This window comes from Hyperoodon ampullatus (genome assembly GCF_949752795.1).
Source record: "Hyperoodon ampullatus genome assembly, chromosome: 3".
Taxonomy (NCBI): domain Eukaryota; kingdom Metazoa; phylum Chordata; class Mammalia; order Artiodactyla; family Ziphiidae; genus Hyperoodon; species Hyperoodon ampullatus.
Window position 1 is genome coordinate 61,542,743 of NC_136916.1, and position 14,129 is coordinate 61,556,871.

Here is a 14,129-nt window from a genome sequence, read left to right on the forward strand (position 1 = left end):
TATTTATTTATTTATTTGGTTGCACCGGGTCTTAGTTGCAGCAGGCAGGCTCCTTAGTTGCAGCTTGTGGGCTCCTTAGTTGCGGCTCGCCAGCTCCTTAGTTGCAGCACGTGGGCTCCTCAGTTGCAGCTCACAGGCTCCTTAGTTGTGGCTCTCCAGCTCTTTAGTTGTGGCATGCATGTGGGATCTAGTTCCCTGAACAGGGATCAAACCCGGGCCCCCTGCATTGGAAGCGTGGAGTCTTATCCACTGCGCCACCAGGGAAGTCCCTTCACTCTCTTAATAGTATCCTTTGAGGGCTTCCCTGGTGGCACAGTGGTTGGGAATCCACCTGCCGGTGCAGGGGACACGGGTTCGAGCCCTGGTCCGGGAAGATCCCACATGCCGTGGAGCAACTGGGTCCGTGCGCCACAACTACTGAGCCTGCGCTCTGGAGCCCACGAGCCACAACTACTGAGCCCTTGCGCCGCAACTACTGAAGCCCGTGAGCCCTAGAGCCTGTGCTCTGCAACAAGAGAAGCCACTGCATTGAGAGGCCCGCTCACTGCAACGAAGAGTAGCCCCCACTTGCCGCAACTAGAGAAAGCCCGCGCACAGCAACGAAGACCCAGCACAGCCAAAAATAAATAAATTTAAAAAAAATAGTATCCTTTGAGGCACAAAAGTTTTTAATTTTGATGAAGTCTAATGTATCCATTTTTTCTTTGGTTGCTTGTGCTTTATACCTAATCCTGTCATACCTAAGAATCCACTGCCTAATCCAAACTGGGAAATGTGAATCCTCCAATTTTTGTCCTTGCATTTCTGGATTCCTTTAAGTATCAATTTTAGGATTAGCTTATCAATATCTGCATAAAGGTAGCTGTGGTTTTGACAGGACTATGCTGAATCTGTAGATCCAGTATTGCCATCTTAACTATGCCTTCCAATACATAAACATAGAATATCTTTCCATTTATTGCAGTATTCTTTAAGTTTTTTCAATAATATTTTATACTTTCAGTGAACAAGTCTTGCAATTCTTTTGTTAAATTTATTAGTAAGAATTTTATACTTGTTGGTGCTCTTGTAACTGAAGCACCAACTTAATTTTGTTTTCAGGTTGTTTACTGTTAATGTCTAGAAATACAACCAATTTTGCATGTTGACATTGTGTCTTGCAACTCGAGCTCATTTTTTATCTCTAGTAGATTTTTTTGTGGATTCCTTAGGAAGTTTTACACAAAATATGTCATCTACAAACAAAATGGTTTCTTCCTTTCCAATTTGGATATCTTTTCTTTTTCTTGCCTGATTACTCTTACCAGGATTTCTAGGACAATGTTAAATAAAAGAGGTGAAAACAGATATCCTGTCTTGTTTCTGATCTTAAGGGAAAAGTATTCAGTCATTCACCATCAAGAATGATATAACCTTTGGGTTTTTCACAGGTCCCCTTATCAGACTGAGGAAGTCCCCTTCTATTGCTAATTTGTTCAGCATTTTTATGATGAAAAATATGAAAAGGTATTCGTGTCTGTCAAGTGCCTCTTCTGTGTCTATTGAGGTGATGATCTGATTTTTGCCCTTTGGTCTATCAATGTGGTGTATTACATTGATTTGAGTTTTCTAAGGTGAACAAACCTTGCATTCCTGGGTAAATTCCACTAGATAATGGTGTAAAATACTTTTTACATATTGCTGGACTCAGTCTGCAAGGATTTTGTTGAGGATTTTTGTTGAGGGATATTGGTTTGTGGTTTTCATTTTTGTGATGTCTTATCTGGTATGCTGGTAATACTGGCCTCACAGATTGAGAATGAAAGTATTCCCTTATCATCTGTTTTTGGAAGAGTTTATAAAGGATTGGTGTTAATCATTAAGTATTTGATAAAATTTATCAGTGAATTCACTGTTCCTTGGTTTGTGGGAAGATTTTTTTTTTTTTTTTTTTTTTTTTTGCGGTACGCGGGCCTCTCACTGTTGTGGCCTCTCCCGCTGCGGAGCACAGGCTCCGGACGCGCAGGCTCAGCGGCCATGGCTCACGGGCCCAGCCGCTCCGCGGCACATGGGATCCTCCCAGACCGGGGCACGAACCCGTATCCCCTGCATCGGCAGGCGGACTCTCAACCACCGCGCCACCAGGGAGGCCCGGAAGATTTTTTTTCATAACTAATTCAACCTCTTGTCTTGTAATGGGCCTTTTCAGACGTTCTATTTCTTCTGGAGTCAGTATAGGCTGTTAGCATATTTCTAGGAATTTTTCCATTTCCACTAGGTTCTAATTTGTTGACATACAACTGTTAATAGTATTATAATCCTTTTTATTTCCATCAGTTCAGCAGCAACACCCTCCTTTCTTTCCCCAAATTAGTAATTTGAGTCTCCTCTCTCCTCTTCTTGGTCTGTCTACCTCAAGGTTTGTCAATTTCGTTTACCTTTTTAAAGAAGTACCTTTCAGTTTTATTTGTTTTCTTTATTGTTTTCTACTCTATTTTATTTATTTCAGATCTACTCTTTATTATGTCCTTCCTACTGCTTGCTTTGGGTTTAGTTTTCCCTTTTTCCCTAGAATCTTAAGGTGGGGCATTAAGTTATTGATTTGAGATATTTTTTTTTTAATAGAGATCAATTTCTCTAAGGGAGAAATAAATTTCCCTCTAAGCACTGTTTTAGCTGTAGCCCATAAGATATGTGTGTATATTTTGTTCTATTCATTTCAAACTATTTTCTAATTTCCCTTATGATTTCTTCTTTGTCCCATTGGTTATTAAGGAATGTGTTATTTAGTTTCCACATATACTGTAAGACATATTATTTTTGTTCCTCTTTTCTTTCATTACTCTCTTCTTTTGTGTTGAAAAGATGTTTTCTAGTATACTATTTTAATATTCTGGTCATTTCTTTTACTATATTATTTTTTAGTTATTTTCTTAACAGGTGCCAAGGGAATTAAAATTAGCATCTTAATTTACAACAATCTAATCTAGATTAAAAGCTACTTAATTTCAATAGTATATAAAAACTTTCCTCCTATATAGCTTCATTCCCTTCCTCCTTCTTTATGCTGTTATTGTCATGCAAATTACATCTTTAAAATGGCATGCCCTCCAAGAGAGATTTATAATTATTGCTTTTTCACAGTTGTCTTTTAAATCATATTGGAGGAAAAAAAAGTTACAAAATGTAAAAAATACATTTTTACTATCTTTTATATTTAACTCTATAGCTGCCTTTAATGGTGCTCTTTATTATTTCATGTGCTTTCGATCTACTGTCTAGTGTCCTTTCATTTCAGCCAGAAGAACTCCCTTTAATATTTCTTGTGAGGCAGCTAGTAACAGTCGCTCAGGATCTGTTTATCTGGGAATGTCATAATTTCATTTTGAAGGACAGTTTTAGTGAATACAGAATTCTTGATTGACAATGTTTTTTTCTTTCAGCACTTTGAATATGCCAAGTTGCTGTCCTCTAGCCTCAATGCTTTCTAATGATGAATCAACTTTTAATCTTACTGAGTATACTTTGTGCATGATGAATCATTTTTCTCTTGCTGCTTTCAATATTCTCTCTTTACCTCTAGACAGTTTAATTATGATAGATCTAAGTTTGAATCTCTTTGAATTCACCCACCTCGTAGTTTGTTGAGCTTGCTAGATGTGTAGATTAATTTTCTCAGCAAATTTGAGGAGGTGTTGGCCATTATTTCTTGAAATATTCTTTCTTTCCCTTTCCCTCCTTTCCTTCTGGACTCTCAGAAGTTTATATGCCTCATGGTGTCCCATAAGTCTAGAAGCTCTGTTTATTTTTCTTCATTCTTTATTATTCCTGTTCCTTAGCCAGATCATCTCAACTGATCTGTCTTCACGTTCACCCGATTCTGGCTTCTGCTTATTCAAACCTGCTGCTGAACTCTTCTACTGAATTTCTCATTTCAGTTATTGTACATTTTTTTCCACTTCAAAATTGATGTGTGTGTGTGTGTGTGTGTGTGTGTATAAAATTGATATTCTCCATTTGGTGAGACACTGTTCTCATACTCTCCTTTTGTTCTTTAGATATAGTTACCTTTAAGTCTTTAAATATATTTAAAATAGTTTAAAGACTTTGTCTAGTAATATCAATGTCTGGATTTTTTCAGGGGTAGTTACATAACATGGCAACTCTGAAAATTCTCTTCCCAGGATTTGCTGTTGTTGCTGTTTTTTACAGTTGCTACTATTTGTTTAGGACTTTCCTGAACTAATTCTGTAAAGTTTGTCACAGTTGACCATGGAAATCTCTGCTCAGTTAGCTTAAATGTCAGCTATTGATTGAAGGCAGATATCTTTACATGCCTGAAACCACTAATTCTCCCAGTTTTTGTCAAGGGTCACTGAGTGTGTATGTTAGTGCATACCTTCAACACTCAGCTAGGCAGTTTACAACTTAGCCTTGCCCTGCTTGCACAGAATCTGAAGGTTATCCTGACGTAAGAAATCAGGATATCCTCAGGTCTTTACTGAGCATATGCATAGCCCTGGGCACGTATACAGTCCTATGCATGTGCATAGCTATCTAGATTCCCATGAATATATGGGAACTTTTCATAGCCGTTATGGAAACTTCATTCTCCAGCTTTTCCTTTCAAATGTTTTGGTTAGTTTTTGCCCCAGCTGTTATCTACTGCATCAGAGTTGCAATGTTCAACAACTGCTTCTGATTGTTTTGGACAAAACCCCTAGGTAAAAGGTTATTCATACTGGGCAAGCTCCAAGTCAGGATAAAAGATAGCCTTGTAAGTGGGGTCTTCCAGGGAACTACCAAATAAGTTGAATATTCTCTGGGAATGGGGCTTTGAAGGAGCGCCAGCCCCCCTCTGTTCCCTCCAGGGGGTGTCACCCTGCTGATTTTCATTGTGCTTCCAGGCTATTGATTTTCAAGGCTACCATAGAGCTTGGGAGGGAGGGAGGTGAGTAGTGCAAGTTAAAACACTACAAAGTGCACTGTCATTATCAATATTCAGCCTTTTTTCTTGTATATGTACTTCCCAGATTACTGAAGGCCTTTGATGAATTCACGGAGCTCCAGCAAAGTTATTCTGACAATTTTTGCAAGTGTTCTTGTTGCTTTTATGGAAGAGAGAACTTTCAGAGGTCCTTACTCTACCGTTTCATTGACATTTAATCTAAAACCCTTACTCTTATTCACCACACCATAGTGCCTGATACAGAATTGACTTATAAATAATGGTCAGGGTTTTGTTTGTTAACAAAAATGCTCTTAATTGTCTTAAGTACTGGGTAGAATTATGGATAGAGTACTGCATAGAGATCCTAGACCCTGTTTAGGTGATATCTAAATTAGTTTTAGTACCTGGTCATTTCTGGAAATAGATGGTCACTGGAATCCTTCTCCCACTTGCAAAAACAAATGGGAGCACATTAGACTTACGGAGTCCATTGTGTGGGATGGGGAAGAGGAACAGTTTATGTGGGAACCATTAAAGCTCTCTATCTGCAGACACTATATGAATGGCTTCAGCTTTTCTCCCTGTAGATTAAGGAACCGAATGACACTTTGGACTCTCGTTCCTGCCTTTTTTTAAAATTATTATTTATTTATTTATTTATTTTTGACTGCGTTGGGTCTTCGTTGCTTCGTGCAGGCTTTCTCTAGTTGCGGTGAGCGGGGGCTACTCTTCATTGTGGTGCGCAGGCTTCTCATTGTAGTGGCTTCTCTTGTTGCAGAGCACGGGCTCTAGGTGCGTGGGCTTCAGTAGTTGCGGCTCACAGGCTCAGTAGTTGTGTTGCACAGGCTTAGCTGCTCTGCAGTATGTGGGATCTTCCCGGACCAGGGATCGAACCCATGTCCCCTGCATTGGCAGGTGGATTCTTAACCACTGCACCACCAGGGAAGCCCCTCGTTCTTGCCTCTTACACCAATGCCACAGCTGAATTCACTGTCTCTGCCTAGCCTTTTTAGATGGATTAAAATTCCTCTTTGGCTATACTTTTATGTAACTCCAAAAGAACAAAATAAGCATCACTGCACTCACATCTGCATACTGTATAATTTATGGTCAAGTTATGATCTCCCCTATACTTTCTAGTCCAGGCTCTTTCTTATTCAGGAGGAGTAAATCAGAGGCAAGGTGGATGCTACCACTGGAATACCTGTACTCCAATACCTCACTGCTGACCAGAAAAATCATTACCATTTTTAATTCCACCTCCCAGCAGGGCCAACATGTAGCTTCACTCAGAATGCCTATTTATATGACTCTACTAAGAACATTTTATGGTTTCCTGATAACCTGCCCCAGCTATAACATACCACAACTATAACAAATTTATTCTTAAAAGGAATAAGTTGAATTAATTTTTATTTAAAGACCTTAAAATGGCACTGTGCCCTCTAATTTGAAAGTCTATAAAAAAGAAAAAATAACAGTCAAAAGTAGATTTAAATTTGATATTCTCATTTGGGCTCAGTTGGCTTGATGAAGAAAAAGAATGTTAGGGAATTCCTTAAGAAAATCCAGGATTTTTTTGGTTCACCATCAAGGTATTTGTTGACAATCAGCTAAGAGTCCAGTGAAATATCTTATTTCTTAAAGGAAGTGAAAATATATTGCACTTCTGCAGTCTACATCTTCTTTCTTCATTAGAAATATTATCTTTGACCTCTTCTTACTCTCATTCAAGATCTGAACTGGGTTACCTTCTGCCTTTCATATATTCTACTTCTGCTTAAATAATCTCCAATTCCTGTTTCACGTTGATATGTTTGCATACTACTTATGGTCATTATAAGAGTTCTGCATCTACTACTTAGTTCATTTTCACAGTTACTCTGTTAGTTTTTGTTTTGCAATACTACAATGTTCTAATTTTATAATAGCCGTTTATCCTAAACCCACCAGAAAACAGCAGGTGGTACATGGTGCAGAGGGAGGAAAAATGCTAAATTTTGGCACTGACACTAATATGCTGTAATACAATTATTCTCTGTAACAAACCTGCTCAGTCACTACCTCAAAATGCAAATGAACTATTGTTTTTTTTTTTTCTTGATAAAAAGTGAAATTTTAAAAGTTTATGCAAGGGGGACTTCTAGCATGTTGGTAATATTCTCTTTCCTAACCTAGAAGATAGTTCCAGGGGTGTTTTCACTTTGTGATAATTCACTGAGCTATATGTTTTGTTTTGTGCACTTTTCTGTATACATGTTATATCCCAGTATAAAAGAGTTTTCAAAAGGAGTTTATTATGTGGAAGCTCTATGTTGGCCAGAAAGCAAAACTAGATTAGAAAACAAGAAGAATCTAGAAATTATCAAAGATAATTTCAGTTGTTGATCATTAGTAGCACTGCATGTCTTTGTACTAATACTAATACACATAGAACCAGCTTTCACAAATAATATTTTAAATGCCAAAGTAACATTCAATGTGAATAACTTTTACAGAAAGCAATGTATTCAATAGTAAATATAAGAAAAGTTTCTTATCTTAGTCAGTTATGTCTTAGCAGGATATGTATCAATTTTCAAAATTTTCATAATTGATAAGACCACTGTAATAAATAAGAATGTATCTTAAAAGAAAAAGCTTTTCCTTAAAGCTTTTTGCTGGTAACTGTAGTCAATAATATTGCAGTACTGTACATATTTGAAAGTTGCCAAGAGGTTAAATTGTAAAAGTTCTCATCACAAGAAAAAAAGTTTTGTAACTTTATATAGTAATGGATGGTACCATTTTGCAGTACACACAAATATTGAATCATTATGTTATATACCTGAAACTAATATAATGTTATATGTCCATTATACCTCAATTTAAAATTTTTTCAAGCTTTTTGCAAAGATATCCTCTTAGAAATAATTTTTGGCAAAGGCAAAGCAGTTTTAAGATACTCCTTTTATTTAAAAAAAAAAAAAACTATAGTTCTATCCGCAAAGGCCAGTTTGCACACATTATAATCTGAAGTACAGAAATGAAATTCAATTAGTTTTGCCTCTCATTTTAGAAATGCAATCTCTAAAATATTTTATTCATTTAAAATACATAAAAGCTGAATTTAAAGTTTTACTGCTAGTGCACATGCCCAAAAGCCCTATAAGTAAGTCTAGGAGTTCTGAAAGCAAAAAGTGTGTCCTCCTGCACTTCTGCTGAAGCTTCTTGGCAAAAAAAATTCTTTTAAATAATTACATATGTATTAGAATATCCTCACTATGCAGCAATGGTCTATCTAAGGCTAGAGCTACAGCAAGCAACAGTGTCATTTCAAGTAGGTAGCAAGTGCTTTAGAGATGCTCCTCCTACAGAATGTGAAATGAGAATATTTTATGATTTAAGGAGGAGACACACAAAAAAAAGTATCCTGTTTTATCCATTCCTAACTTTTAAAGTAAAATCCAGCTAACTGACTTAAGTGTAAGAGGAAAAGAAAATTAACACCTCATAAACAGATACTTTACATGTATTATCTGATTTTACCCTCATAATATTAAAGGCGGTATTACACTCCAAGAAAAACAGCTAATAGTCACAAAATCAGTCAAGAGAAGAGATGACAACTGATTACTGAAGTTGGGTTACCCCACTATACTATACTACCTCCATCTTAATTTTTCTGCCTCCTGATTTATGCTTCCACATTATGTTTCATTTGTAGTAAAAACTATGACTTAAGAAGAAAACAGAAAAATATCAATATTAAATTCTATATAATTAAATAATAATTTCACTTTTTGTTTAAAAATCATACCAATGTCTGAATGCCTAATAAATACCAGGTGCTTTACACTCATTATTCCTAACAGTATTTATTAATAAAAACGTACCAACATATATATACACACACATACACCCACCAGAACTCATTAGATCTGAAACATGATGTTAGGGCATGGTAAGAAAACAAAGAAGCATGGTAGAATACTGATGTCTACTGCTTACCAGTTTTTCTCTGAATGTGTCTTTTCCCAGCTTCCCTGAAAGCAATAACAGCTCTGAAAAAAGCTCGGAGAACTGCCCAACGGAAAACAGCTACAGGATCAATTCCAATCATCCCAGAGATAAATGCATTCTTGCTACTTCTCAGAAGAGCTACAATGTCAGGGCGCATATGATCTGTATTTTTTTCCCGGAAATCCTACATGAAAAAAGTACCAGTGTTACTTTTGAAAAAATTATTAAACCAAGAAGATAATGGGTGACATATATGAACAGTGGTTGAATAAGGCTATAGAAGTGACTTCTGTTTTAGGCAGCTAAATGGACCAGATAGATATCCTCTACAAAGTCCCATCTGACCCTAAAACTATTTAATTCAATAATTGATTTAAATTAGAATGAGCATTCCACAATCTTATTGCAGCTTGTTAAACACTGGTCAGGGAAAGACTCTCTACAGGACTATCACATAAAATGATAAGAGAGTTGAATAACAAAAAGGAGCCAGAAATGAGAAGACCAGGAACAGCATTTCAAAGCGAACACCTACTACCTATAGGTGGCTATGAGTTGAACAAGTTAGGAGAAAACCAGTAAGAACAGGGGCTGGAGCATTCTTGGCAAGGGTGAGAGTGGTAGAAGAATAAGCAAATAAATAGGCTATGTAGGCTATGTAAGCCTGAACTGGGAGTTTGGGTTTTATTCAAGTGTAAAGAAAAGCCACTGGAAGGATAATGACATGAGCTAACTGGTGTTTTATAAACATCACTGGTTGCTGCAGAGGGAATGAACTGTACAAAGATGGAAAAGGTAGGCCAGCTATTGCAGTATTCCAGAAGAACTGACAGTGACTTGGACTACAGTGATGGTACTAGTGGAAAGGGAAAATGGTTATCATATTTGGGATATGTTTTAGAGGTAAGGACAAAGGACTTGCTGGTGGATTAGGGCATGGTGAGTGAATGAGGAAATTAGGTTAACACCTATATTTTGGGTTTGAGCAACAAAGTGGGTAGAGGTACCATATACTGATATGGAGAAGACTAGAGAAAAGAGAAGGTATAGGGATAGAAAATGAGGATTAAGAGGTAAGTTTTGTCCAAGTGAAGCTTGAGATGCTGAGAATAATGATAATAGCAAGTAACATTTATTGAGAGGTTTCTAAGTGTATGGCACACTTCTAAGCATTTTACATGTGTTGTCTCATTGAAGTTCATTTCATCACCTTAACCACTCCTTGAGGTAGATGATATTATTATTCCTATTTTATACATGAGGAAAGTGAGTCATAGAAAGGTTAACTATCTTGGCTCCTATCACACAGTAACTGGAAGAACAGAGGTTCAAACTCAGCCACTTATAACCAGTATACTATGTCTGCATACAGACATCAAGTAGGCAGATGGATATATTTGTCTAGATTCTTACAGAGATTTCAGAAAATGCATTTGGATATCATCAGCATACAGATTTTTTAAAGCTGGATAAGATTACTTAAGAACTGTAAATAGACAGTTAAAACCACCTGTCAATGGGGGTTGGCGATGACAGAACACAAGAAAATGGGTTTAAATACCCACAGAAATATAGGGAGGGCAAGAAGCTTAACACTCCTGGAAGAAGGTCCCAGACTGATACGTGTAGTCTAGGCATTTGACTATAACCACACCCAGATGGAAGGATTAAAACTTGGTGAGTAAAACACTCCATGTTGTTGCAGCTTCACAGAACAGCTCTAACTCAGAATTCTGTGAGAATCGTGCCTAGTAAGACGTCATCTACCCTCATGTCCAGAAGGCAGCTTGAACTTGTCCTATTACCTTTAGGGCTTTCCTTTCCTAGTAATTCTTGGTTCTCCTGAGAACAGGGGAAACAAGCCAAAAGTCTTGGTGCTAAGTTGGTCCCTAAGTACCCTTTGAGCAAACGTATATATTATAAACGTTAGTAAAACTGAGTAAGAATTTTCAAATCAAATCACCAGCAGAAGTAAACACCTACTGAGGGAAGACAAATGTCAGGCATTAAGCTAAGCACTATACATAACTTATTTAATTCTAACGATTACTCAATAAAGTGGAATCAATTATAAACCACACTTTACTGGTAAGTAAACAGAGGTAGAGAATTTCATCAGAGGTCAAACATAAGTACCAGTAATAGGACCTAAAACATCAGTCTGCCCTACTCCGAAGATCATCCTGTCCTATTAATAACTATACCATAAAACCTAAAATTCAAGATTTCTTTTCCATGAGGACTGTCAAATGTTGACAAGACACCTTCCTTTTTCAAATGTAATGGTCTTGTCTGTCTTCATATTTCTAGATTTCTAAGTATATTTCATAAACTAATCACATCATCCTTTAAACTCTTTTCTATTGGCTTCCATAACAACACACTGTGATTTACTACTTAGTTCTTGTGCAGTCCGTTCTCAGTCCCCACTGTTGGTTCTGTATTGAAAATTCTTAGGGTTTCATCTTGTGTACTCATATTTTTTCCTCGATCATCTTGTATCAGTTGATCTGGACCATAATTATGACTTGAAACACTATCTAAATGATGAAGCCCAAATCTGTATTTCCAGCTCACATATTTCTTGTTATGTCTGAGATCCATTTATACATCTTAAAGGTATCTCAAACTCGAAAGAAAATGCATGACTAGTATTGCTTATATGTTTGAAAGCATTCACCGGTGAAACCATGTGGGCCTGGAATTTCCTTTGTGTAAAGTTTTAAACTACTGATTCAAATTATTTAACAGACATAGGGTTTTCAGGTTTTCCTATATTTCCAGTGTCAATTTTGGCAATGTATTTTTCATGGAATTTTCCATTTTATCTATGCTGTCAAATTTATTGGCAAAATAAGTTCATATCTTTTTAGTATCTGTAAAGTATGTAGTTAAATCCCCTTATTCATTTCTGCTATCTGTAATCTGTGAATTTCTTTTTTCTTTCATTAGTTATTTTCTATTACCTTTTACTTATACAGTTTACCCTTGAACAACATGGGGGTTAGGGAGGCCAACCCACCCGTACAGTTAAAAAACCTGTGTAACTTTATAGTCAGCCCCTTATAGTATCCACGGTGCTGTATCCATGGATTCAACCAATCGTGGATCAGGGAGCAGCACTACAGTACCTATTTATTGAAAAACACTTGTGTATAAGTGGACCCCCACGTTCAAACCAATGTTGTTCAAGGGTCAACTGTATTATTTTCTGTTATCCTTTCAAGGTACTCACTTTTGGCTTTGTTAATTTCTCTCCTGTATGTCTGCTTTCTATAATATTGATTTCTGGTCTGCTCTTTATTATTTCCCTCTTCTACTTTTGGGGGTTTAATTTGCTGTTCCTTCCCTAGTGTATTTTCAACCAGTCTTCCTTTCTAACATATGCTTTTAAAGTTATCGCTTTAAATGCATCCTACAAATTTTGATATGTTGTTATCTTCATTACTGTTCAGTTTAAAATATTATCATTTTAATTGTGATTTGTTTTTTAACTCAGGCGTTATCTAGAAGAATTTTACTTAATTTCTAAACACGCAAAGAATATCTAGTTATGATATGCCAATTAGGTCAGTTGTTTAGTACTGCTGTTCAATTGTTCTGTTTTTATTGATTTTGTGTCTGCATATCCTGTTGTTACTAAGAGATACGTATTAAAATCTACAACTTTGATGGTAAACTTGTCTAGTTCTACTTTTGCTCCCCTTTTGGCTTATATAATTGAACTGAAGTCATTAGGTACATATAACTTTTGATATGTCTTCTGTTGAACTGGTCCCTTTTATTGTTATGAAATGTGCTTCTTTATCTCTAATAATAATTCTTGTCTTAAAGTCTATCTTGTCTGATAATAATGTAATTATACCAGCTTTCTTTTAGTTAGGGTTTGCCTGGTGTGTCTTCTTCCCATCCTTTTATTTACTTTCAACCTATCTGATAATATGAATGAACATTTTTTTGTTTTTGTTTTAGACTGTATTTTTAAATTGAGATATAACTGACACAACATTGGTTAAGGTGTACAAAATATTGATGTGATACATTTATATACTGCAATATGATTGCCACTTTAGAGTTAGCAAACACCTCCATTATGTCATATAATCATCATTCTTTTGTTTTGTGTGAAGAACATTTAAGATCTGGTCTCTTAAAAACTTTGAAGACAATGCTATAATCACAATGTTAACTATAAATACAATGTTTACTATAATTACAATGTAGCACATTAGATCTCCAGAATTTAATTGCTGGTCTGTATCCTTTGCCAGCATCTCCTCAATTCCCCCACCCGCTAGTAACCACCATTCTACTCTGTTATTCTTTTTTTTTGCAGTACGCGGGCCTCTCACTGTTGTGGCCTCTCCCGTTGCGGAGCACAGGCTCCGGACGCGCAGGCTCAGCGGCCATGGCTCATGAGCCTAGCCACTCTGCGGCACATGGGATCTTCCCGGACTGGGGCACAAACCTGTGTCCCCGGCATCGGCAGGCGGACTCTCAACCACTGCGCCACCAGGGAAGCCCTCTACTCTGTTATTCTTAATGTTCGTTCTAAAATCTGTTCCTTCCCATCTTTTCCACCTCAGGAAATAGCACCTCAAACTCACCCATCAGCTATAGCCAGAGATCACTTACTTGGAATGCATCAATAAGGTTTACTGACTGTACCTCCAAAAACTATCTCATAATCATCTAGATCTCCTCCATCTCTACTGACATCTCAGTGGTCCAGTTTACCTTAACATTTCACCTCAACTATTTAAAAAAGCTACATAATTCAGCTCCCAGCTCCCAATCTCTCCCTCTGCTATTCCTTCTCCTCCAAGAAATCAATCTTTTAAAAACACATATCATGTCCTCTGCTTAAAAATCTTTTCATGGCTCCTCATAATAATATCAACAAAAACCAAACTCCTTTAACTTGGTCTAGAAGGCCTGAAGAACTAACTTGCTGTCCATTCTCTGAATTCATTTCATGCCACTATTTTCCTTGATCACTATAATCTAGTAACACTGACCTGTTTTCAATTATTTTAACATATTAAATTCTGTCCTATCTCATGGCCTATAATATTCACCATCCCAACCCCTCACCAAGGTAACATCTACTTCAGCTCATCTCTCAAATTTTGAGTTTCTCAAAGAGGTGTTTATGGATCCACAAATTAAAAAGCCACTATTTCACTACTTTCTCTCA

General features: G+C 36.8%; 1 protein-coding gene across 2 annotated transcripts in view; it reads right to left on the reverse strand.

The window, feature by feature from the left end:
- MYO9A (myosin IXA) overlaps positions 1-14,129 on the reverse strand; it is a gene marked incomplete at its 5' end in the record, with an annotated part of 231,895 nt that overhangs the window by 150,489 nt on the left and 67,277 nt on the right. For both annotated transcript variants that reach the window (XM_079698961.1, XM_079698962.1), the window contains one exon: positions 8,921-9,116. In XM_079698961.1, the coding sequence (XP_079555087.1) occupies positions 8,921-9,116 (196 nt within the window). The remainder of the gene's footprint in view (positions 1-8,920; positions 9,117-14,129) is intronic.